The sequence below is a fragment of the Anomaloglossus baeobatrachus genome, chromosome 3, assembly GCF_048569485.1.
Source record: "Anomaloglossus baeobatrachus isolate aAnoBae1 chromosome 3, aAnoBae1.hap1, whole genome shotgun sequence".
NCBI classification, from domain to species: Eukaryota; Metazoa; Chordata; class Amphibia; order Anura; family Aromobatidae; genus Anomaloglossus; species Anomaloglossus baeobatrachus.
In genome coordinates, this window is record NC_134355.1 from 705,899,532 (window position 1) to 705,925,304 (window position 25,773).

A 25,773-nucleotide genomic window follows, 5' to 3' on the forward strand; every position below is an offset into this window, starting at 1 on the left:
ACATGGGTGAAGAGGGGGAAGGGTTTTCTTCACCGGTTTGAGACCAAGGACCCCTAGGCGAGTCCTGACCCTTTGTAGTTGGACTTTCCTATGTCTCAAGGCTCTCTAAGTCCTCTCTTCTAACTGTTTGGGCAATGATGGTCTGAGACTGTACAGGTCTTTTTGAAAAGGATAAATAGGAGCAGAACGCTGAGTGCAGCTCTGGTGGATCGACCCTTCTGCAATGCGAGGCATGAATCCATGTTGTCTGCCATTGAGCTTTATCGAAATTTCTGTGGTGGGGACAAGCTGGATCAACTCATCCAATCTTGACTCATGGCTCTTTCTCACTTGTCCTTTTAGGATTAATCAGTCTCCTGACTGAAAACCATATAGTACTAACTCTGATTTAGGATCTGGAATTAGAAAATACACTTGTTTATTTCACTATTTAGTCAATTATATAAAAATTGTATGTGCTTTGTGCTAAACCAAAAAACATTTTACATAGAGACCAGTTTATTACTAAAGGGAAACAAGTAAAATATATCTTTGTACCGTGTTAGCCAGTAGAGATAAAAAAATTGTTTAAAAGAACAGAGAGTCCTCAGTGGTTGATACCTTTTAATGGCTAACTGAAAAGATGGTAATAATTGCAAGCTTTCGAGACTACTCAGGTCTCTTCATCAGGCATGGTATAACACAAAATCTGAAGAGTCACGTATTTATACACAACAGGACTTAGAATAGTGCAGTAATACTGTTCTACGTGTTGTGTATAAATACGTGACTCTTCAGATTTTGTGTTATACCATGCCTGATGAAGAGACCTGAGTAGTCTCGAAAGCTTGCAATTATTACCATCTTTTCAGTTAGCCATTAAAAGGTATCAACCACTGAGGACTCTCTGTTCTTTTAAACAATTTTTTTAAAGGGAAACAAAACACGTATTTGTTCACAACTTGTTAGCTTGGTTTTTTTTTTACATACCACTTGCATTACGTGGATTTTCAGAAATGACGTCGTTTTCTGCACTGGAATGCCTTTGACCAACCCTGGAGAGAAATCTACACAACACGCACAGACTTGTATACAAAGTGCTAATGATATACATCTATAATCAGTTTGCAGTCTCTAAAAATGGGTAGAGCAGGTGCAGGGTGTGTTTCTGCAGACTATTTACAGTTTTTTTTCTTATTGTTTTAAGAACATGTTTTACAAGACTGGGTGAGTCTCTCCACCTGGGTACTGAACCCTGGTGTCACCATAGCGCACACTGATATTTATTTTTCACAGATTTTAGTCCATAAGTTACTTGGGCCATCATTAAGAAGAGATCTCATGGCAGAGAAAGCTTACCGCCCTTTATCCACAGACCATCCTCAGTCAGCTGGCTCCCTGCGTCTCACACTCCATTCCTTGTTAATTTGCTTGTTCCTGTAGGGATTTAAGAACACAAGGAGTGACAGAAGTCACTGACGTGACAGGTGCCACCAAGGTATGGTCCATATGCATTGGTAAAGGACTGCTCAACTCTAGGCCTGTTCACTGCTTCTTGGTCAGCTGCACCTGTGCAGGGATCTCCATCCGATTCCGTCAGCTCAGATCTAGACTTTATCTTCAGCATACCTAGCTCATGTGACAACAGGAAAGATCTACATCCTACATACACATTTTAACTCTTACCTACTACTGCTCCACCCATCTAGAGAGGCATTAATGCATCACTTTCACCTGTACCGATAGGAGGGGAGGGAGTGGCTCAAATTTAGACTACCTCATGTTGTGTAAACCGTAGCATATCCAGTGCAGAATCGACCAGCATCATGTTCCATCTATAAAAACAAACACTAAAAGAAATATGCATTAGATCATTGTTATAACAGACATATTTCATAGTAGTCCAATAAACATGACATAACTGTTGCAAAAGAAAGGCCAGCTTTAAAGCCTATCCAATATGTCTGCTGCGCCTTCTACTACTGGAAAAATATAAAATATCTTCTCCCCCCCCCCCTTTATTTTTTATTGCAGCAGGCTTCTCTTCCGGGTTCTCCATGACAGTTTCAGACGCGCACTGCGCATGCGCATCTGAAGCCGGCGATTGAACACCCGGAAAAGAAGCCTGCTGCAATGCGCGCAGGATAGAATGAGCGACGGGGACGTCGCTCCATGGTATCATGCCCACAGGGGCATGATACCACGGAAATATACAGACGTCCATAGGGCAAGGCGCCACCCCTGTGACCACATACCCTGCTATTTACATATGAAAGTAATAAAACGTTTTTTATTACTTTTATATTATACAATTTTACAGCACAGGGATGGGTAGGTAGGTGTAATTAGGGCACACATGCGTCTGCTGATAGGTCAGAACGCATATTCTAGGTGACAGGTTCCCTTTAAGGGATTTTGGCCAGTGGGTGGGACTGCAGCATCTATGAGCAGCTCCGTGGCTTGTCCAGGATCAGTCTGCGAAGTAGCAAGAAAACAAGCTTCCCGAGTGGCCATAAAACCATCCTCAGACTTGAGTAACCTATAGGAAAACACAACATCCCCTTGCTCATCCTCCTCTTCAACCTCAATGTATCCTTCTAATAGCAATGCCTGCAATACTCTGCCAAACAACTTCGCATCAAGCAACAATCTCTTGTTACCTTCAGGGCTCTCAGCTTTCTGTCTGAACATTTTTGCTATCTTGGTGGTGTCCAGATTACACTAATTTATGACTATGCGGTGTGCGTTACAGTCCAGCCAGAACTTAAGGCTACACCTCTATACTAGCTGCTCCCTCAGCTATATAGTAATAAGGGTCCCCCGCGAAAGGAGGAGGGGTACAAAATGTATTCCCTCTGGACTTGATCAGCTGCACCGATTTATTGTCCTAATCCCTATCTTCGATCACAAGTATGTATCCTATGAAAGGAGGAGCACGAACAAAAATGTACATGCATATACAAGAATGTCCCGACCTCCGGACTTGGTCATCTGTATCAAATTTAACGTCCTAATCCCTATCTTCGGTCACGGGAACCCCCCGCGTCTTTAATTACAGACCGGGTCAGTCTAACTAGCTATATCTGGCCACCCTCGTCTTTCCTGCCCTAACAACCGTCCTCTGGATCCCGTGTGACACTCTCGATCCACACCTCAGGGCTGGGATCGTGCACGGAGCCCCAGCGGGCACTACCCCTGAGTGACAATCAGGTACATTTCAACACCGATAAGGACACACAGCCCGTCACTCCCTCCTCTCCAAGAACAACCACATTGGTAGTGAATACAAAGTATGTAACACTCACCGAGGGCTGTAGGTGATCAGCCTACGTGGAGCGAAGGGAGGTCTCAGTCCGCAACGTCCAAAGCATCGGTATTTCCAGGTCAGCAATGCGTCCTTGGAGGGGCTCCACGTTGATGCGCCATATGTCAAGGGAGAAATTTAGGTGAAGATAGCTAATGGTATCTTCGTTCAGGATATCAGAGTCTGGTGCTGAATTAGCTATATATCAGCGCAGATATTAATGAATCAGACAATGATCACACAAGATGTGTTCTCTGTATAAGCCAGTATCATAGACTGAACTCATGTATTGGAAAAGACTCAATTATACAGAATGCATCATTGACCTTGAAACTAGATCAGAGAGTCTAGGGAGTATTCACCTCCCCAATCTTTCCCAGTATATTATAAAATACATCTTTGTTCATTATACATTCTGTGTGTGAAACTACTGATAAGGCCTTTGCTCCTCATCATGAAGACTTTCATTGTTTGTACATTTGTTCACTCATGCTTGGTAACCCCTTCATGAATCATATTATGGCGTCTGTGCGATTGTCATATAGACACACAGATAATTATGCAACTACATCTACATTTTGATTATTTACATACACAGATATTCTTATTACGTTTGAACAAACAATTTATAGCTTAGGCTACCTTCATAAAAGTAAGACCCAGATTACAGGTACCCTGGACAAGACAATGTGCCCTTAAGACTGGATAAACTACCTGTATTACAAGCAACAACGCTTTGTAAATTACACTAGAGACGCCCTAAAAGGAATTGTTGAACAACTAGGACCCACTTCAGTTATAGCCTTTCAAAATAGGATGGCTCTCGACATGATCCTGGCAGAAAAAGGGGAGGGGGGTCTGTAAAATGATAGGATCTAACTGCTGTACCTACATACCCAATAATACTGGCCCCGATGGAAGTATAACTAAAGCCCTAAAAGGTCTCACTGATTTGTCAGAGGAACTGGTCACAAACTCTGGTACACAACAATAGGACACTTGGTTTGGTGGGTGGAGAGGGTGGCAAGATGCGCTTATTAAGTTAGTAGTCATTATTATCTGTGTTCTGATGGTATTGGCCTTACCATATGCTGGGTATCTCCGTGCATCAAGAAGGTGATATCAAAATCTATGGATGAAAAATGACCATGCATTCCGCATGTGCTACCCCCATCGCACAAGGAACATGCAGCTCTGAGTGTGACCAACCCTGATGAATATGAACTGATAAAAGGACTACCACCACTCCATTTCCACTGGATGCTGTATGCCAGTGTAGAACATAGCCAAAAGGACAATTAAGGGGCTAGAGACAAGATCTGACTTCCTTATGCTTAGTGTGTTGAGCGAGGTGGTTTATCCACAAGGGATGTGTTATCTCATAGGCAGTGAAATAGCCAGCGGTATGAGGACAGATCGATAGACTCGACGAAAGCAGGGAAAAGATTTTTGGCTATCTTCAGAAGGGGGGATTATTATAGACGGTATTCACTATATATACATATAACCAAAAATAACAGTACTAACTCAAAATGGCGCTTGGATTTGTGTACCACACCCATTGTCTGGTCTGCGCTCAGACAAGGGAATTTTTGATCATGAGACTTTTTGTAATACATGCTGCGTTAGCTTAATATAAAATGATGAAATTCATATATATATATATATATATATATATATATATATATATATATATATATATTGTGAGGCAGTGACAGGGGTAATATTTGAAGACCGCTATGTGTCCCCCAGAATGTGTCTGGAAACCCTCTGAGTTTGCTATAGCTATTACTGGGAGTATAGCACAAAGGGTAACAGGGAGACAGATCCCTCCTCCCAGTCCAGGTTTTGTAGCAATCCTCATGTCCGGCATTTTCGTTTAAATCATGCAGAGCACAGCAGGGTGTGTCTCAGTTGAGAGCCAGGTTTGGTGAAGCTAACACATGCCGTGTGAGCTGGGCTGGCTCTGTGTGGAGTGAACACAGGCCAAGAGTGTGAGCCTAGGAGAACCTTATACAGATCCCTGCGGTTAACGGGGTCCTAAGGTAACAAGACTTTTTGATGCAAAGAATTTGTCTATATGCACCGGCTATGATCCGGAAGAGACTTTGACTGTGGGAAATTGGATCTATTTATGCTGCAACAATAAATAGACTGTTGGTGTGAACACGCTGCTGCCTCACTGCCTCACGTTTTTGCCCAAACAACGCTGCTACCTCACATTATGGTGGAGAATGCGGGCATGGCAGCCTGGTTGCTAAGGGCAATGGCCTAAGAGGTACTTACCCGGAAGAAAAAAAAAATAATAATTTTTTTATTCTACTGACTGTTTGCGGTGGATCGGTGGGTCCACGAAGCCTGCAGGCGTTGCAGCCTGGTTGCTAGGGGCAACAACCCAGTTTTCACATGTTTATGATCAAGCCTGCAAAGTTACAGTTTAACTCAGCAGCCACCATGGAGGATCTTGTAAAGCAGCTGGCCCAGGCTAATGCTCAGCAGCAACAAACCAATGTCCAGCTCCAGCGGGCGTTCATTCAGCAACAGGAGACAAACAGCTTGTTGGCTAAGCAGCTTTCTGCTCTGCGAGAAGCGCTCCCAGCAGTAACTCCAGGTCATCCAGTCCTTCCTGCGGCCCAGGACAGAGTAAGGGCAGCACTTACGAGGATGAGTGCAGAGGATGACCCAGAAGCCTTTTTCTCCGTGTTTGAGAGGACCGCTGAGCGAGAGAAATTGTCTATCGACCGTTGGACTGATGTCGTGGCCCCGTTCTTGGTAGGTGAACCCCAAAAAGCCTACCTGGATCTCAGCACGGAGGATGCCAAGGACTATGGCACACTGAAAGGTGAGATCCTTGCACGAATGGGGGTTAACACTTATCTCCGGGCCCAACGAGTGAATCAGTGGTCCTTTGAGGAGGGAAAACCTACACGCTCACAGGCCCATGTCTTACTGAACCTTGTAAAAAAATGGCTGCAGCCGGAGACCTTGAACCCCGGACAGATGATTGAGCGGGTGGTGATTGAACGGTTTGTGCGGACTTTGCCAGCCCCCATTCAACGGTGGGTGGGACAGGGGGACCCCGGTACCCTAGACCAGCTAGTGAATTTGGTGGAACGCTACACAGCTACCCAGGAGTTGGTCCGGGACTCTGCTTCACGGCGGGCACTCCGTAGGGATACGCCCCCTTCACAGTTGGTAAAAGACTCCCGTCCCTCCTCGGATGCTGCCCCGTCTTCAGCCCTGGCAGAGGGTAAACCCCAGACTAAGGTCAGCAGGAGTCCCGGTTCCCCAAAGTCAGACACCCGAAACAGGGACACCTCTGCTGTTATGTGCTGGCAGTGCCATCAGCTCGGGCATGTGATGGCACAGAGCCCACTCACATCAGAACCCATGGACTGCCGGTACGCTCGCCGGGTATCAATGTATGCCCATACTGTTTGTACCGCAAGCACTGTTACTATGGGGGAGGAGCCCCATCTCTGCAGAGTACGTGTTAATGGGTTTACAGCAGAGGCTTTGTTGGACTCAGGAAATTTAGTGACTCTTGTACATGCCTCCTTGGTCTCCGGGGAAAACCATACGGGACATAAAGTAGGGGTACTTTGTATTCATGGAGACCTACGTGAATACCCTATGGAAAGGGTCACCATTGCTACCTCGTGTGGAGAGGTACAACATGAAGTGGGGGTGATGAAAAGACTTCCATATGCTGTTATTTTGGGAAGAGACTTGCCCCTGTTCTGGACATTATGTGGGAGGCGACCTAGCCCTCCGAGGTGTATGAGTGAACCAGGCCCTGAGCCGGACGATCCCGACTCAGGGATACCTGCCGTAGGGGTCTCCAGTATAGGGACAGAGTGTAACCCTGCCAGGTTTCCCCTAGAGGTAATGGCAGGAGAGGTTGAGCCACCCGAGGCAATCCCGGAGTTGAACGTGTCTCCAGATAATTTCGGAACAGCACAGCTCCGGGACCCCACATTGGCTCCTGGACGTGGAAATGTACAGGTAATTGATGGGGTACCCCAGCGGCCTGGTGCCAGGCTGGAAACTCCCTACATGGCTCTAAAGCGAGAGTTGCTCTATCGGGTTGATACAATCCGGGGGGAAATAGTGGAACAGTTGGTGGTCCCTCAGCCGTACCGCCGTCAGACCTTGGAATAGGCTCATAACCACCTAATGAGTGGGCACCTAGGTGAAGAGAAAACGCGGGAACGCATGTTTCAGCGGTTTTACTGGCCAGGGGTCGGCGCAGAAATTAAGAGGTTCTGTGAGTCCTGCCCAGTTTGTCAGTTGACCGCACCAACGCACCGTTTCCGTAGTCCTCTGATACCTTTACCCATTATAGAGGTGCCTTTTGAGCGGATTGCTATGGATCTGATCGGACCCATTGTAAAATCAGCCCGTGGTCACCAGCACATCCTGGTAGTGATGGATTACGCGACACGTTATCCGGAGGCCATTCCACTACGTCACACCTCGGCGAGGCTTATTGCTCGGGAATTGTTTGCTATGTTCTGTCGCGTGGGGTTACCCAAAGAAATCCTGACCGATCAGGGCACTCCCTTTATGTCTAAAATTACAAAGGAACTGTGCAAACTCCTCCAGATCAAGCAGCTACGCACGTCAGTGTACCATCCCCAGACCGATGGTCTAGTGGAACGTTTTAATAAAACTCTAAAGGCTATGTTGAAAAAGGTGGTCTCCAAAGAGGGGAAAGATTGGGACATGTTATTGCCCTATTTAATGTTCGCTATCCGCGAGGTCCCACAATCTTCCACCGGGTTCTCGCCATTTGAGTTACTGTATGGCAGACATCCGCGGGGACTGCTGGATATAGTTAAGGAAACTTGGGAACAGGAGCCCACCCCTCACAAAAGCACAGTGGAATACGTTATGGGAATGCAGGATCGTATCACGGCAATAATGCCCATTGTTAAAGAGCATTTGCTGGATGCTCAGGCAGCCCAAAGTACTCAGTATAATAGAAAGGCCTCCATCAGGTCTTTTAAACCGGGAGATCGTGTCTTAGTCCTGATACCTACTGCAGAAAGTAAGTTCTTAGCCAAATGGCAAGGTCCCTATGAGATCCGGGAGAAAGTGGGGGAAGTAAACTATAAGGTGTATCAGCCAGGTAGAAGAAAACCAGAGCAAATCTACCATGTAAACCTGCTGAAGGCGTGGAAAGACAGGGAATGTATGGTGGCTGACGTAACGTTGGACCTAACCTTTTCAGGTGCCTTGACAACAACAAAGGAGGAGTCCCCTGATGATGAATTGGGAGTAAGGATAGGGGATTCTCTCTCAAAACAGCAGAGACGGGAGTCTCGGAGGTTAGTGCAGCGGAATACGGATGTGTTCTCAAGCCTACCCGGCCGAACAACCGTAATCCACCATGATACTCTCACCGAGCCTCAAGTAAGGGTACGCCTGAGGCCATACCGGGTACCAGAGGCTCGTACGCAAGCCATTGCGGAGGAGGTAAAAAAGATGCTCCAACTAGGGGTTATTGAAAAATCCACGAGCGAATGGGCCAGTCCCATTGTGCTGATCCCGAAACCAGACGGTTCTTTAAGATTCTGTAATGACTTCCGAAAGTTAAATGAGGTATCGAAGTTTGATATGTATCCCATGCCCAGGGTCGACGAGCTGATAGAGAGACTGGGACGGGCCCAGTACTTCACGACTCTCGATCTCACTAAAGGTTATTGGCAGGTGCCGCTGACAGAGGCGGCAAAAGAAAAGACCGCTTTTGTCACGCCAGGGGGGCTCTATCACTATGTCATCTTGCCATTTGGTTTACATGGGGCTCCGGCCACGTTTCAGAGATTAATGGACATAGTGTTAGAACCCCATCAACCATATGCCTCCGCATATTTGGATGACATCATCATCTATAGCAGTGACTGGAGCACCCACTTATCTCAGGTACAAGCGGTAGTGGATTCGCTCAGAGCGGCTGGTCTGACGGCGAATCCAAGCAAATGTGCTATGGATCTCAAAGAAGCCCGTTACTTGGGGTATGTGATAGGCCAAGGGGTTATCAAGCCACAAGTAAACAAAATCGAAGCCATTCAACACTGGCCTCGTCCCCTTACCACAAAACAGGTAAGAGCCTTTCTGGGTATAATGGGGTATTACCGACGATTCATACCCAATTTTGCTGGAAGGTCGGCGCCTTTGTCCGATCTTTTAAAAGGGAAGAAGTCGGTCATGGTCCACTGGAATACACAAGCAGAGGAAGCCTTTCAGGTGCTAAAGGTAGTCCTATGTGGTCAGCCTGTCCTTGTCAACCCTGACTTTCAAAAGGAGTTTATAGTACAGGCAGATGCCTCTGAGGTGGGTCTAGGTGCGGTTCTGTCCCAGGAGGTAGATGGAGAAGAGCACCCGATCACCTATTTGAGTAGAAAACTCACCCCGGCAGAGAAGAACTATAGCATAGTGGAGAAGGAGTGCCTGGCCATAAAATGGGCTCTGGAATCCCTACGCTACTACCTGCTGGGGCGACACTTTCGCCTGGTGACAGACCACTCCCCTTTCGTCTGGATGAGGACTGCCAAGGAGAGAAATGCTAGAGTCACCAGGTGGTTTCTCTCCTTGCAGAACTTTCACTTTTCTGTGGAACACCGGGCTGGTAGGTTGCAGGGCAATGCGGATGCCCTCTCCAGAGGTCCCTGTATGTTGGCAAAAGTTCAACCCCGCCCGTTTGAACTGAGGGGGGGGATATGTGAGGCAGTGACAGGAGTAATATTTGAAGACCGCTATGTGTCCCCCAGAATGTGTCTGGAAACCCTCTGAGTTTGCTATTGCTATTACTGGGAGTATAGCACAAAGGGTAACAGGGAGACAGATCTCTCCTCCCAGTCCAGGTTTTGTAGCAATCCTCATGTCCGGCATTATCATTTAAACTCATGTAGAGCACAGCAGGGTGTGTCTCAGTTGAGAGCCAGGCTTGGTGAAGCTAACACATGCGGTGTGAGCTAGGCTGGCTCTGTGTGGAGTGAACACAGACCAAGAGTGTAAGCCTAGGAGAACCTTACACAGATCCCTGCGGTTATCGGGGTCCTAAGGTAACAAGACTTTTTGATGCAAAGAATTTGTCTATATGCACCGGCTATGATCCGGAAGAGACTTTGACTGTGGGAAATTGGATCTATTTATGCTGCAACAATAAATAGACTGTTGGTGTGAACACGCTGCTGCCTCACTGCCTCACGTTTTTGCCCAAACAACGCTGCTACCTCACAATATATGCTTTTGTTTCTTACTAACACGTGTGTATATATATATATATATATATATATATATACATTCATGGCCAAAAGTTTTGAGAATGACACCAAAATTATATTTTCACATGATCTGTTGCCCTCTGGTTTTTAATTGTGTTTGTCTGATGTTTACATCACATACAGAAATATAATTGCAATCATATTATAAGACCAGAAGGTTCTATTGCCAGTTAGAATGAGTTACTGCAGCAAGTGAATATTTGCAGTGTTGCCCCTTCTTCTTCAGGACCTCTGCAATTCTCCCGGGCATGCTCTCAATCATCTTCTGGACCAAATCCTGACTGATAGCTGTCCATTCTTGCATAAGCAATCCTCGCATTTTGCCAGAATTTGTTGTTTTTTGTTTGTCTACCCATCTCTTGATGATTGCCCACAAGTTCTCAATGGGATTAAGATCTGGGGAGTTTCCAGGCCATGGACCCAAAATCTCTCTGTTTTGTTCCATGAGCCATTTAGTGATCACCTTTGCTTTATGGCAAGGAGCTCCATCATGCTGGAAAAGGCATTGTTGGGTGCCAAACTGCTCTTGGACAGTTGGGAGAAGTTGCTCTTGGAGGACATTCTGGTACCATTCTTTATTCATGGCTGTGTTTTTAGGCAAGACTGTGAGTGGTGCGATTCCCTTGGCTGAGAAGCAACCCCACACATGAATGGTTTCCGGATGCTTAACAGTTGGCATGAGACAAGACTGGTGGTAGCACTCACCTCTTCTTCTCCTAATAAGCTGTTTTCCAGATGTCCCAAACAATCGAAAAGGGGATTCATCTGAGAAAATGACTTTACCCCAGTCCTCAGCAGTCCACTCCCTGTACCTTCTGCAGAATATCAGTCGGTCCCTGATGTTTTTTCTGGAGAGAAGTGGCTTCTTTGCTGCCCTCCTTGAAACCAGGCCTTGCTCCAGCAGTCTCCGCCTCACAGTGCGTGCAGAAGCACTCACACCAGCCTGCTGCCATTGCTGAGCTAGCTCGCCACTGCTGGTAGTCCCATCCCGCTGCTGAAACAGGTTTAAGATACGGTCCTGGCGTTTGCTGGTTCTTCTTGGGCGCCCTGAAGCCTTTTTGGCAATAACGGAAGCTCTCCCCTTGAAGTTCTTGATGATGCGATAGATTGTTGACTGAGGTGCAATCTTTGTAGCTGCGATACTCTTCCCTGTTAGGCCATTTTTGTGCAGAGCAATGATGGCTGCACGTGTTTCTTTAGAGATAACCATGGTTAACTGAAGAGAAACAATGATACCAAGCACCAGCCTCCTTTTAAAGTGTCAAGTGGTGTCATTGTTAATCATGACTAATTGATTGCCAGCCCTGTCCTCATCAACACCCACACCTGTGTTAATGGAACAATCACTAAAACAATGTTAGCTGCTCCTTTTAAGGCAGGAATGCAATGATGTTGAAATGTGTTTTGGGGGTTAAAGTTCATTTTCTTAGCCAATATTGACTTTGCAAGTAATTGCTGTTAAGCTGATCACTCTTTGACATTCTGGAGTATATGCAAATTGCCATTAGAAAAACGTAAGCAGTAGACTTTGTAAAAATTAATATTTGTAGCATTCTCAAAACTTTTGGCCATGACTGTATATATATATATATATATATATATATATATATATATTGCATATTTGGTGATTCTCCTTAAGGCCCCCTTCACATGCACATGTCTCCGGTACGTGTTAGGTCCGTTCTGCATGTACCGGACACACGGGCACACGTACACCCATTAAAATCAATGGGTCTGCGCACACGTGCGTTTTGCCATGGAACGTGTGTACGTGTGGAGCATACGCATGTCCGTGTGTTCCACACGTAGATATGTCCACGTTTTCTCCGGCATCATGGGTGTCACACGGCCCGCATACGGACCACACGGATGTAGTGTGGATGCGGTCCCGTGTCACACGCGCCAGAGAAAACTCACGTGTCGGAGAAAAAAAAATAAATCTTTATACTCACCTTCTCCAGCCCTCCTGTCTCTGCCGCTGCTGTCACTTGCTGCCGACCGCCGCTCATTATGCTCATTTAATATTCACTTCACTGCGGCCGGAAGCAGCAGCAGCGGGGAGTCAGCAGGGCTGGAGACCAAAGTTCAGCACCACGGACAGCGACGCCTGGGACAGGTGAGTTGAAAGTTCTCGTTCTCCATGTGTTATCACGAATAACACACCGAGAACACACATAGTGCCATAAACACGGCTCATGGAGGGGAAAACGCACCTTTGACACGTCTGTGAAACACGTGCGTGATTTTCACGGACGTGTAAAGGGGGCCTAATACAGAATACCAGCATATGTAACTTGAAGATGGCTGCTGCATCCTGTTCAACGCCCAGCTAATAAATACCATATGGAATTCCTAAAGTTTGGACTGACCAATCCAGCAGAGACTATGCAAATTCCTATACGTCCTGAGTCCAGCCTGCGATACTTGATTGGACTATATTTTGTCTACACACTTCGTTTCTCCTGAACTACAGTTTCCCGAACAATAAACTGAAGCAGAATTCTTTGGCGCTCGTCATGGAGATAGTTATAACTGACTCGTAGTCCGTTATTTTAGTCTCGTGTGCACACATGACATTATAATTTGAACACGGCAGTCAGACCTTAAGAGACACATTGTAGTCACATCTCAACAGTGTTCCCTTTATTTTTTTTGAGCAGTATATATTACTCAATGTAAGTTCTTTTTGCTGCATAACCAATAGGATTACAATGTGCATCCTTGAGCCAGGAGGTTTCTTTTATTATTCTTTGTAGTTCCTCAATAAATCAGAATTATGCTTTGATCATGACCGGTGGTCTTTGGTTTGTGTAGAGATATAATGCATGCAACATGACCTTTAATTGGTAATTGAGAGTGCAGGTGTGAAAGAGATAGGTTGATACCATTCATATGATACGCATCTAAGTTCTCCCCATATCACTATATTAAGCTAACAAGATGACTATGATGCCGCCTTTGATGATGTCCCACCATCCTGAGGAATATGAGACTCTGAGTGCAACTAAACCTGATGAATATGAACTGCTGAAAGGTCTGATGAGAGGACAACCCCAACCTCCTTTCCCCCCGAATAACGGGCGCCAGCGTGGAACACAGCCATGAGGACAGTCAAGGGGATACGGACAGGATCTGACTTCCTATGCATAGTCTGTTGGGTGAAAAGGTTCATCCACAAGGGATGGGTTATCTCGTAGGCAAGTGATGTAACCATCGGCATTAGGACAGATCGATAGATTTGATGGAAGTGTTTTCTCTCTAACATCTTTTCCGCACTGTTTTCGGTGTTTCTCTTTGGTATCGCTTTCACTCTCTGTTTCCACTGTTGCTCTCTGGTTTCACTCTCTGCTTTCGCTCTCATTCTCTGCTTTCACCCTCTGTATCTCTTCCGCTCAGTCTTCGGTTTTGCTCTCATTCTCTGGTTCTGCTGTTGCTCTTTAGTTTCACTCTCTGGTTCCGTTGTTGCTCTCTGATTTCGCTCTCACTTTCTGGTTTTGCTCCCATTCTCTGCTTTTGCCCTGTGTTTTCCGTTGTTGCTCTCTGGTTTCGCTCTCTGGCTCCACTCTCACTCTCTGGTTTCGCTCTCCGGTTCTGCTGTTGCTCTCTGGTTTCGCTCCCTGGTTCCGCTGTCGCTCTCTGATTTCGCTCTCTGGTTCCGCTGTCACTCTCTGGTTTCGCTCTCTGGTTCCGCTGTTGCTCTCTGGTTTCGCTCCCTGGTTCCGCTGTCGCTCTCTGATTTCGCTCTCTAGTTCCGCTGTCACTCTTTGGTTTCGCTCTCTGGTTTCGATTCCTGGTCCCGCTGTTGCTCTCTGGTTTCGCTCTCTGGTTCTGCTGTCGCTCTCTGGTTTCGCTGTTGCTCTCTGGTTTCGCTCTCTGGTTCCTCTGTTGCTCTCTGGTTCCGCTGTTGCTCTCTGGTTCCTCTGTTGCTCTCTGGTTCCTCTGTTGCTCTCTGGTTTCGCTCCCTGGTTCCGCTGTTGCTCTCTGGTTTCCCTTTCTGGTTCTGCTGTCGCTTTCTGGTTTTGCTCTCTGGTTCTGCTGTCGCTCTCTGGTTTCGCTCTCTGATTCCGCTCTCTGGTTTTGTTCTCTGGTTCCGCTGCCGCTCTCTGGTTCCGTTCTCTGGTTCCGCTGTGGCTCTCTGGTTTCGCTCTCTGGTTCCGCTGTCGCTCTCTGGTTCTGCTGTTGCTCTCTAGTTTCGCTCTCTGGTTTCGCTGCCGCTCTCTGGTTCTGCTGTCGCTCTCTGGTTCTGCTGTCGCTCTCTGGTTCCGCTGTTGCTCTCTGGTTTCCCTTTCTGGTTCTGCTGTCGCTTTCTGGTTTTGCTCTCTGGTTCTGCTGTCGCTCTCTGGTTTCACTCTCTTATTCCGCTGTGGCTCTCTGGTTTCGCTCTCTGGTTTCGCTCTCTGGTTCCGCTGTCGCTCTCTGGTTCTGCTGTTGCTCTCTGGTTTCGCTCTCTGGTTTCGCTGCCGCTCTCTGGTTCCACTGTTGCTCTCTGGTTCCGCTCTTCCTCTCTGGTTTCGCTCTTCCTCTCTGGTTTCACTCTCTGGTTCCGCTGTTGCTCTCTGGTTCTGCTGTTGCTCCCTGGTTTCGCTCTCTGGTTTTGCTGTCACTCTCTGGTTTCGCTCTCTGGTTCCGCTGTCGCTCTCTGGTTCTGCTGTTGCTCTCTGGTTTCGCTGCCGCTCTCTGGTTCCACTGTTGCTCTCTGGTTCCGCTCTTCCTCTCTGGTTTCGCTCTTCCTCTCTGGTTTCGCTCTCTGGTTCCGCTGTTGCTCTCTGGTTCTGCTGTTGCTCTCTGGTTTCGCTCTCTGGTTTTGCTGTCACTCTCTGGTTTCGCTCTCTGGTTCCGCTGTCGCTCTCTGGTTCTGCTGTTGCTCTCTGGTTTCGCTCTCTGGTTTCGCTGCCGCTCTCTGGTTCCACTGTTGCTCTCTGGTTTCGCTCTTCCTCTCTGGTTTCGCTCTCTGGTTCCGCTGTTGCCCTCTGGTTCTGTTGTCGCTCTCTGGTTTTGCTGTCACTCTCTGGTTTCGCTCTCTGGTTCCGCTGTTGCTCTCTGGTTTCGCTTTCTGGTTCTGCTGTCACTCTCTGGTTTCGCTCTCTGGTTCCGCTGTTGCTCTCTGGTTTCGCTCTCTGGTTCTGCTGTCGCTCTCTGGTTTCGCTCTCTGGTTTCGCTGTTGCTCTCTGGTTTCGCTCTCTGGTTTCGCTCTCTGGTTCAGCTGTCGATCTCTGGTTTCGCTCTCTGGTTCCGCTGTCGCTCTCTGGTTTCCGCTGTTGCTCTCTGGTTCCGCTGTTGCTCTCTGGTGTCACTCTCTGGTTCCGCTGTTGCTCTCTGGTTTCGCTCTCTGGTTTCCGCTGTTGCTCTCTGGTTTCACTCTCCGGTTCTGCTGTCACTCTCTGGTTTCGCTCTCTGGTTCCGCTGTTGCTCTCTGGTTTCGCTCTCTGGTTCCGCTGTTGCTCTCTGGTTTCGCTCTCTGGTTCCGCTGTCGCTCTCTGGTTTCGCTCTCTGGTTCCGCTGTTGCTCTCTGGTTTCACTCTCCGGTTCTGCTGTCACTCTCTGGTTTCGCTCTCTGGTTCCGCTGTTACTGTCTGGTTTCACTCTCCGGTTCTGCTGTCGCTCTCTGGTTTCGCTCTCTGGTTCCGCTGTTGCTCTCTGGTTTCGCTCTCTGGTTCCGCTGTTGCTCTCTGGTTTCTCTCTCTGGTTCTGCTCTTGCTCTCTGGTTTCACTCTCCGGTTCTGCTGTCGCTCTCTGGTTTCGCTCTCTGATTCCACTGTTGGTCTCTGGTGTCACTCTCTGGTTCCGCTGTTGCTCTCTGGTTTCGCTCTCTGGTTCTGCTGTTGCTCTCTGGTTTCGCTCTCTGGTTCTGCTGTTGCTCTCTGGTTTCGCTCTCTGGTTCTGCTGCTGCTCTCTGGTTTCACTCTCTGGTTCCGCTGTTGCTCTTTGTCTTCGCTCTCTGGTTCCGCTGTTGGTCTCTGGTTCCGCTGTTGCTCTCTGGTTTCGCTCTCTGGTTCCGCTGTCGCTCTCTGGTTTCGCTCTCTGGTGGTTTCCGCTGTTGCTCTCTGGTTTCGCTCTTTGGTTCCGCTGTCGCTCTCTGGTTTCGCTCTCTGGTGGTTTCCGCTGTTGCTCTCTGGTTCCGCTGTTGCTCTCTGGTTTCGCTCTCTGGTTCTGCTGTTGCTCTCTGGTTTCACCCTCTGGTTCTGCTGTCACTCTCTGGTGTCGCTCTCTGGTTCTGCTGTTGCTCTCTGGTTTCGCTCTCTGGTTCTGCTGTTGCTCTCTGGTTTCACTCTCTGGTTCCGCTGTTGCTCTTTGGCTTCGCTCTCTGGTTCTGCTGTTGGTCTCTGGTTCCGCTGTTGCTCTCTGGTTTCGCTCTCTGGTTCCGTTGTCGCTCTCTGGTTTCGCTCTCTGGTGGTTCCGCTGTTGCTCTCTGGTTCCGCTGTTGCTCTCTGGTTTCGCTCTTTGGTTCCGCTGTCGCTCTCTGGTTTCGCTCTCTGGTGGTTTCCGCTGTTGCTCTCTGGTTCGTCTGTTGCTCTCTGGTTCCGCTGTTGCTCTCTGGTTTCGCTCCCTGGTTCCGCTGTTGCTCTCTGGTTTCGCTCTCTGGTTCCGCTGCCGCTCTCTGGTTCTGCTGTCGCTCTCTGGTTCCGCTGTCGCTCTCTGGTTCTGCTGTCGCTTTCTGGTTTTGTTCTCTGGTTCCGCTGCCGCTCTCTGGTTCCGTTCTCTGGTTCCGCTGTGGCTCTCTGGTTTCGCTCTCTGGTTCCGCTGTCGCTCTCTGGTTCTGCTGTTGCTCTCTAGTTTCGCTCTCTGGTTCCACTGTTGCTCTCTGGTTCCGCTCTTCCTCTCTGGTTTCGCTCTTCCTCTCTGGTTTCACTCTCTGGTTCCGCTGTTGCTCTCTGGTTCTGCTGTTGCTCTCTGGTTTCGCTCTCTGGTTTTGCTGTCACTCTCTGGTTTCGCTCTCTGGTTCCGCTGTCGCTCTCTGGTTCTGCTGTTGCTCTCTGGTTTCGCTCTCTGGTTTCGCTGCCGCTCTCTGGTTCCACTGTTGCTCTCTGGTTCCGCTCTTCCTCTCTGGTTTCGCTCTTCCTCTCTGGTTTCGCTCTCTGGTTCCGCTGTTGCCCTCTGGTTCTGTTTTGCTCTCTGGTGTTGCTGTCACTCTCTGGTTTCGCTCTCTGGTTCCGCTGTTGCTCTCTGGTTTCGCTTTCTGGTTCTGCTGTCACTCTCTGGTTTCGCTCTCTGGTTCCGCTGTTGCTCTCTGGTTTCGCTCTCTGGTTCTGCTGTCGCTCTCTGGTTTCGCTGTTGCTCTCTGGTTTCGCTCTCTGGTTTCGCTCTCTGGTTCAGCTGTCGATCTCTGGTTTCGCTCTCTGGTTCCGCTGTCGCTCTCTGGTTTCCGCTGTTGCTCTCTGGTTCCGCTGTTGCTCTCTGGTGTCACTCTCTGGTTCCGCTGTTGCTCTCTGGTTTCGCTCTCTGGTTTCCGCTGTTGCTCTCTGGTTTCACTCTCCGGTTCTGCTGTCACTCTCTGGTTTCGCTCTCTGGTTCCGCTGTTGCTCTCTGGTTTCGCTCTCTGGTTCCGCTGTCGCTCTCTGGTTTCGCTCTCTGGTTCCGCTGTCGCTCTCTGGTTTCGCTCTCTGGTTCCGCTGTTGCTCTCTGGTGTCGCTCTCTGGTTCCGCTGTTGCTCTCTGGTGTCGCTCTCTGGTTCCGCTGTTGCTCTCTGGTGTCACTCTCTGGTTCCGCTGTTGCTCTCTGGTTTCGCTCTCTGGTTTCCGCTGTTGCTCTCTGGTTTCACTCTCCGGTTCTGCTGTCACTCTCTGGTTTCGCTCTCTGGTTCCGCTGTTGCTCTCTGGTTTCGCTCTCTGGTTCCGCTGTCGCTCTCTGGTTTCGCTCTCTGGTTCCGCTGTCGCTCTCTGGTGTCACTCTCTGGTTCAGCTGTCGATCTCTGGTTTCGCTCTCTGGTTCCGCTGTCACTCTCTGGTTTCCGCTGTTGCTCTCTGGTTCCGCTGTTGCTCTCTGGTGTCGCTCTCTGGTTCCGCTGTTGCTCTCTGGTGTCGCTCTCTGGTTCCGCTGTTGCTCTCTGGTGTCGCTCTCTGGTTCTGCTGTCGTTCTCTGGTTCCGCTCTCTGGTTCTGCTGTTGCTCTCTGGTTTCACTCTCTGGTTCTGCTGTCACTCTCTGGTGTCGCTCTCTGGTTCCGCTGTTGCTCTCTGCTTTCCGCTGTTGCTCTCTGGTGTCGCTCTCTGGTTCCGCTGTTGCTCTCTGGTTTCGCTCTCTGGTTCTGCTGTTGCTCTCTGGTTTCGCTCTCTGGTTTCGCTGTTGCTCTCTGGTTTCGCTCTCTGGTTCCGCTGTTGCTCTCTGGTGTCACTCTCTGGTTCCGCTGTTGCTCTCTGGTGTCGCTCTCTGGTTCTGCTGTCGTTCTCTGGTGTCACTCTCTGGTTCCGCTGTTGCTCTCTGGTTTCACTCTCTGGTTCTGCTGTCACTCTCTGGTGTCGCTCTCTGGTTCCGCTGTTGCTCTCTGGTGTCGCTCTCTGGTTCCGCTGTTGCTCTCTGTTGTCACTCTCTGGTTCTGCTGTTGGTCTCTGGTTTCACTCTCTGGTTCTGCTGTCACTCTCTGGTGTCGCTCTCTGGTTCCGCTGTTGCTCTCTGCTTTCCGCTGTTGCTCTCTGTTTCTGCTGTTGCTCTCTGGTGTCGCTCTCTGGTTCCGCTGTTGCTCTCTGGTTTCGCTCTCTGGTTCTGCTGTTGCTCTCTGGTTTCGCTGTTGCTCTCTGGTTTCGCTCTCTGGTTCCGCTGTTGCTCTCTGGTTTCGCTGTTGCTCTCTGGTTTCGCTCTCTGGTTCCGCTGTTGCTCTCTGGTGTCACTCTCTGGTTCTGCTGTCGTTCTCTGGTTCCGCTCTCTGGTTCTGCTGTTGCTCTCTAGTTTCGCTCTCTGGTTCCGCTGTTGCTCTCTGGTGTCACTCTCTGGTTCCGCTGTTGTTCTCTGGTTTCGCTCTCTGGTTCCGCTGTTGCTCTCTAGTTTCGCTCTCTGGTTCCGCTGTTGCTCTCTGGTTTCGCTGTTGCTCTCTGGTTTCGCTCTCTGGTTCCGCTGTTGCTCTCTGGTGTCACTCTCTGGTTCCGCTGTTGCTCTCTGGTTTCGCTCTCTGGTTCTGCTGTTGCTCTCTAGTTTCGTTCTCTGGTTCCGCTGTTGCTCTCTGGTGTCACTCTCTGGTTCCGCTGTTGTTCTCTGGTTTCGCTGTTGCTCTCTGGTTTCGCTCTCTGGTTCCGCTGTTGCTCTCTGGTTTCGCTGTTGCTCTCTGGTTTCGCTCTCTGGTTCCGCTGTTGCTCTCTGGTGTCACTCTCTGGTTCTGCTGTCGTTCTCTGGTTTCGCTCTCTGGTTCTGCTGTTGCTCTCTAGTTTCGCTCTCTGGTTCCGCTGTTGCTCTCTGGTGTCACTCTCTGGTTCCGCTGTTGTTCTCTGGTTTCGCTCTCTGGTTCCGCTGTTGCTCTCTAGTTTCGCTCTCTGGTTCCGCTGTTGCTCTCTGGTGTCACTCTCTGTTCCGCTCTCTGGTTCGCTGGTCGCTGTTGCTCTCTGGTTTCACCCTCTGTACAGTAGCACCTCTTCCGCTCGTCTTTGCTCCCTCATCCCTCTATAGCCCATACAGGGGGATCCACTATCACACCACACGCTTCGCGGCTCGTCTGTGCCGTCTGTCACCTCAGGGCGGCGCTCTCCACACAGGAAGTATGATCGCGGACTCCGATCACCAAGGAGACCGGGAGAAGAGCACAGCCCCGCCCTCACCCCGTGACGTCACTTAGTGTATATGAGTGGAGCTGCCGGCAGAGGGCGCTCCAGCAATAAAGAAGTCAACCGCGGTCACATGACCGATACCAGACATCACATGACCCGGGCCGGGAAATATGGCGGCCGCTCTGCTGCTGAGCGTCCTCGTCCTGTTGAGCGGAGACGTGAACTCCGGAGAGGTGAGGACAGTGCTGGGGCGAGAGTGCGGGGGGCTGTGAGGAGAGGAGAGGTGTGAGGGGGCGAGAGTGCGGGGGGCTGTGAGGAGAGGAGAGGTGTGAGGGGCGAGAGTGCGGGGGCTGTGAGGAGAGGAGAGGTGTGAGGGGGCGAGAGTGCGGGGGGCTGTGAGGAGAGGAGAGGTGTGAAGGGGCGAGAGTGCGGGGGGCTGTGAGGAGAGGAGAGGTGTGAGGGGGCGAGAGTGCGGGGGCTGTGAGGAGAGGAGAGGTGTGAAGGGGCGAGAGTGCGGGGGGCTGTGAGGAGAGGAGAGGTGTGAAGGGGCGAGAGTGCGGGGGGCTGTGAGGAGAGGAGAGGTGTGAGGGGGCGAGAGTGCGGGGGGCTGTGAGGAGAGGAGAGGTGTGAAGGGGCGAGAGTGCGGGGGGCTGAGAGGAGAGGAGAGGTGTGAGGGGGCGAGAGTGCGGGGGGCTGTGAGGAGAGGAGAGGTGTGAAGGGGCGAGAGTGCGGGGGGCTGTGAGGAGAGGAGAGGTGTGAAGGGGCGAGAGTGCGGGGGGCTGTGAGGAGAGGTGTGAGGGGGCGAGAGTGCGGGGGGCTGTGAGGAGAGGAGAGGTGTGAAGGGGCGAGAGTGCGGGGGGCTGTGAGGAGAGGAGAGGTGTGAAGGGGCGAGAGTGCGGGGGGCTGTGAGGAGAGGAGAGGTGTGAGGGGGCGAGAGTGCGGGGGGCTGTGAGGAGAGGAGAGGTGTGAGGGGGCGAGAGTGCGGGGGGCTGTGAGGAGAGGAGAGGTGTGAGGGGGCGAGAGTGCGGGGGGCTGTGAGGAGAGGTGTGAGGGGGCGAGAGTGCGGGGGGCTGTGAGGAGAGGTGTGAGGGGGCGAGAGTGCGGGGGGCTGTGAGGAGAGGAGAGGTGTGAGGGGGCGAGAGTGCGGGGGGCTGTGAGGAGAGGTGTGAGGGGGCGAGAGTGCGGGGGGCTGTGAGGAGAGGAGAGGTGTGAGGGGGCGAGAGTGCGGGGGGCTGTGAGGAGAGGAGAGGTGTGAGGGGGCAAGAGTGCGGGGGGCTGTGAGGAGAGGAGAGGTGTGAAGGGGCGAGAGTGCGGGGGGCTGTGAGGAGAGGAGAGGTGTGAAGGGGCGAGAGTGCGGGGGGCTGTGAGGAGAGGAGAGGTGTGAAGGGGCGAGAGTGCGGGGGGCTGTGAGGAGAGGAGAGGTGTGAAGGGGCGAGAGTGCGGGGGGGCTGTGAGGGAGAGGAGAGGTGTGAAGGGGCGAGAGTGCGGGGGGCTGTGAGGAGAGGAGAGGTGTGAAGGGGCGAGAGTGCGGGGGGCTGTGAGGAGAGGAGAGGTGTGAAGGGGCGAGAGTGCGGGGGGCTGTGAGGAGAGGAGAGGTGTGAGGGGCGAGAGTGCGGGGGGCTGTGAGGAGAGGAGAGGTGTGAGGGGGCGAGAGTGCGGGGGGCTGTGAGGAGAGGAGAGGTGTGAAGGGGCGAGAGTGCGGGGGGCTGTGAGGAGAGGAGAGGTGTGAGGGGGCGAGAGTGCGGGGGGCTGTGAGGAGAGGAGAGGTGTGAGGGGGCGAGAGTGCGGGGGGCTGTGAGGAGAGGAGAGGTGTGAAGGGGCGAGAGTGCGGGGGGCTGTGAGGAGAGGAGAGGTGTGAGGGGGCGAGAGTGCGGGGGGCTGTGAGGAGAGGAGAGGTGTGAGGGGGCGAGAGTGCGGGGGGCTGTGAGGAGAGGAGAGGTGTGAAGGGGCGAGAGTGCGGGGGGCTGTGAGGAGAGGAGAGGTGTGAGGGGGCGAGAGTGCGGGGGGCTGTGAGGAGAGGAGAGGTGTGAGGGGGCGAGAGTGCGGGGGGCTGTGAGGAGAGGAGAGGTGTGAAGGGGCGAGAGTGCGGGGGGCTGTGAGGAGAGGAGAGGTGTGAGGGGGCGAGAGTGCGGGGGGCTGTGAGGAGAGGAGAGGTGTGAGGGGGCGAGAGTGCGGGGGCTGTGAGGAGAGGAGAGGTGTGAAGGGGCGAGAGTGCGGGGGGCTGTGAGGAGAGGAGAGGTGTGAGGGGGCGAGAGTGCGGGGGGCTGTGAGGAGAGGAGAGGTGTGAGGGGGCGAGAGTGCGGGGGGCTGTGAGGAGAGGAGAGGTGTGAAGGGCGAGAGTGCGGGGGCTGTGAGGAGAGGTGTGAAGGGGCGAGAGTGCGGGGGGCTGAGAGGGAGAGGAGAGGTGTGAAGGGGCGAGAGTGCGGGGGCTGTGAGAAGAGGTGAGAACAGTGCTGGGGCGAGAGTGCGGGGGCTGTGAGGAGAGGAGAGGTGTGAGGGGGCGAGAGTGCGGGGGCTGTGAGGAGAGGAGAGGTGTGAGGGGGCGAGAGTGCGGGGGGCTGTGAGGAGAGGAGAGGTGTGAAGGGGCGAGAGTGCGGGGGGCTGTGAGGAGAGGAGAGGTGTGAGGGGGCGAGAGTGCGGGGGGCTGTGAGGAGAGGAGAGGTGTGCGGGGGCGAGAGTGCGGGGGGCTGTGAGGAGAGGAGAGGTGTGAAGGGGCGAGAGTGCGGGGGGCTGAGAGGGAGAGGAGAGGTGTGAAGGGGCGAGAGTGCGGGGGGCTGTGAGGAGAGGTGTGAAGGGGCGAGAGTGCGGGGGGCTGTGAGGAGAGGAGAGGTGTGAAGGGGCGAGAGTGCGGGGGGCTGAGAGGAGAGGAGAGGTGTGAAGGGGCGAGAGTGCGGGGGGCTGTGAGGAGAGGAGAGGTGTGAGGGGGCGAGAGTGCGGGGGGCTGTGAGGAGAGGAGAGGTGTGAAGGGGCGAGAGTGCGGGGGGCTGTGAGGAGAGGAGAGGTGTGAAGGGGCGAGAGTGCGGGGGGCTGTGAGGAGAGGAGAGGTGTGAGGGGCGAGAGTGCGGGGGCTGTGAGGAGAGGAGAGGTGTGAAGGGGCGAGAGTGCGGGGGGCTGTGAGGAGAGGAGAGGTGTGAAGGGGCGAGAGTGCGGGGGGCTGTGAGGAGAGGAGAGGTGTGAAGGGGCGAGAGTGCGGGGGGCTGTGAGGAGAGGTGTGAAGGGGCGAGAGTGCGGGGGGCTGTGAGGAGAGGTGTGAAGGGGCGAGAGTGCGGGGGGCTGTGAGGAGAGGAGAGGTGTGAAGGGGCGAGAGTGCGGGGGGCTGTGAGGAGAGGTGTGAAGGGGCGAGAGTGCGGGGGGCTGTGAGGAGAGGAGAGGTGTGAAGGGGCGAGAGTGCGGGGGGCTGTGAGGAGAGGAGAGGTGTGAAGGGGCGAGAGTGCGGGGGGCTGTGAGGAGAGGAGAGGTGTGAAGGGGCGAGAGTGCGGGGGGCTGTGAGGAGAGGAGAGGTGTGAAGGGGCGAGAGTGCGGGGGGCTGTGAGGAGAGGAGAGGTGTGAAGGGGCGAGAGTGCGGGGGGCTGTGAGGAGAGGAGAGGTGTGAAGGGGCGAGAGTGCGGGGGGCTGTGAGGAGAGGAGAGGTGTGAAGGGGCGAGAGTGCGGGGGGCTGTGAGGAGAGGAGAGGTGTGAAGGGGCGAGAGTGCGGGGGGCTGTGAGGAGAGGAGAGGTGTGAAGGGGCGAGAGTGCGGGGGGCTGTGAGGAGAGGAGAGGTGTGAAGGGCGAGAGTGCGGGGGGCTGTGAGGAGAGGAGAGGTGTGAAGGGGCGAGAGTGCGGGGGGCTGTGAGGAGAGGAGAGGTGTGAAGGGGCGAGAGTGCGGGGGGCTGTGAGGAGAGGAGAGGTGTGAAGGGGAGAGTGCGGGGGGCTGTGAGGAGAGGAGAGGTGTGAAGGGGCGAGAGTGCGGGGGGCTGTGAGGAGAGGAGAGGTGTGAAGGGGCGAGAGTGCGGGGGGCTGTGAGGAGAGGAGAGGTGTGAAGGGGCGAGAGTGCGGGGGGCTGTGAGGAGAGGAGAGGTGTGAAGGGGCGAGAGTGCGGGGGGCTGTGAGGAGAGGAGAGGTGTGAAGGGGCGAGAGTGCGGGGGGCTGTGAGGAGAGGAGAGGTGTGAAGGGGCGAGAGTGCGGGGGCTGTGAGGAGAGGAGAGGTGTGAAGGGGCGAGAGTGCGGGGGGCTGTGAGGAGAGGAGAGGTGTGAAGGGGCGAGAGTGCGGGGGGCTGTGAGGAGAGGAGAGGTGTGAAGGGGCGAGAGTGCGGGGGGCTGTGAGGAGAGGAGAGGTGTGAAGGGGCGAGAGTGCGGGGGGCTGTGAGGAGAGGAGAGGTGTGAAGGGCGAGAGGGGCTGAGGAGAGGTGAGGGCGAGTGCGGGGGGCTGTGAGGAGAGGAGAGGTGTGAAGGGGCGAGAGTGCGGGGGGCTGTGAGGAGAGGAGAGGTGTGAAGGGGCGAGAGTGCGGGGGGCTGTGAGGAGAGGAGAGGTGTGAAGGGGCGAGAGTGCGGGGGGCTGTGAGGAGAGGAGAGGTGTGAAGGGGCGAGAGTGCGGGGGGCTGTGAGGAGAGGAGAGGTGTGAAGGGGCGAGAGTGCGGGGGGCTGTGAGGAGAGGAGAGGTGTGAAGGGGCGAGAGTGCGGGGGGCTGTGAGGAGAGGAGAGGTGTGAAGGGGCGAGAGTGCGGGGGGCTGTGAGGAGAGGAGAGGTGTGAAGGGGCGAGAGTGCGGGGGCTGTGAGGAGAGGAGAGGTGTGAAGGGCGAGAGTGCGGGGGGCTGTGAGGAGAGGAGAGGTGTGAAGGGGCGAGAGTGCGGGGGGCTGTGAGGAGAGGAGAGGTGTGAAGGGCGAGAGTGCGGGGGGCTGTGAGGAGAGGAGAGGTGTGAAGGGCGAGAGTGCGGGGGCTGTGAGGAGAGGAGAGGTGTGAAGGGGCGAGAGTGCGGGGGGCTGTGAGGAGAGGAGAGGTGTGAAGGGGCGAGAGTGCGGGGGGCTGTGAGGAGAGGAGAGGTGTGAAGGGGCGAGAGTGCGGGGGGCTGTGAGGAGAGGAGAGGTGTGAAGGGGCGAGAGTGCGGGGGGCTGTGAGGAGAGGAGAGGTGTGAAGGGGCGAGAGTGCGGGGGGCTGTGAGGAGAGGAGAGGTGTGAAGGGGCGAGAGTGCGGGGGGCTGTGAGGAGAGGAGAGGTGTGAAGGGGCGAGAGTGCGGGGGGCTGTGAGGAGAGGAGAGGTGTGAAGGGGCGAGAGTGCGGGGGGCTGTGAGGAGAGGAGAGGTGTGAAGGGGCGAGAGTGCGGGGGGCTGTGAGGAGAGGAGAGGTGTGAAGGGGCGAGAGTGCGGGGGGCTGTGAGGAGAGGAGAGGTGTGAAGGGGCGAGAGTGCGGGGGGCTGTGAGGAGAGGAGAGGTGTGAAGGGGCGAGAGTGCGGGGGGCTGTGAGGAGAGGAGAGGTGTGAAGGGGCGAGAGTGCGGGGGGCTGTGAGGAGAGGGGAGGGGAGGAGGAGAGGTGTGA

The 25,773-nt window shown here is 52.9% G+C and overlaps 2 protein-coding genes across 2 annotated transcripts in view; one reads left to right on the forward strand and one right to left on the reverse strand.

Moving 5' to 3' along the window:
* Positions 1-12,767: 12,767 nt before the first annotated feature.
* On the reverse strand, positions 12,768-20,154 carry LOC142297471 (uncharacterized). Its single transcript, XM_075341697.1, has 3 exons — positions 20,128-20,154; positions 16,156-17,412; positions 12,768-16,100 (listed from the first exon to the last, which is right to left on the reverse strand). The coding sequence occupies exons 1-3, from the start codon at positions 20,152-20,154 to the stop codon at positions 14,016-14,018; spliced, it is 3,369 nt and encodes a 1,122-aa protein (XP_075197812.1). The 3' UTR covers positions 12,768-14,015.
* Positions 20,155-20,407: 253 nt separating this feature from the next.
* ATRAID (all-trans retinoic acid induced differentiation factor) overlaps positions 20,408-25,773 on the forward strand; it is a 59,845-nt gene continuing 54,479 nt past the window's right edge. Inside the window, exon 1 of the mRNA XM_075338891.1 lies at positions 20,408-20,495. Within this exon, the coding sequence (XP_075195006.1) occupies positions 20,433-20,495 (63 nt within the window). The 5' untranslated portion in view covers positions 20,408-20,432. The remainder of the gene's footprint in view (positions 20,496-25,773) is intronic.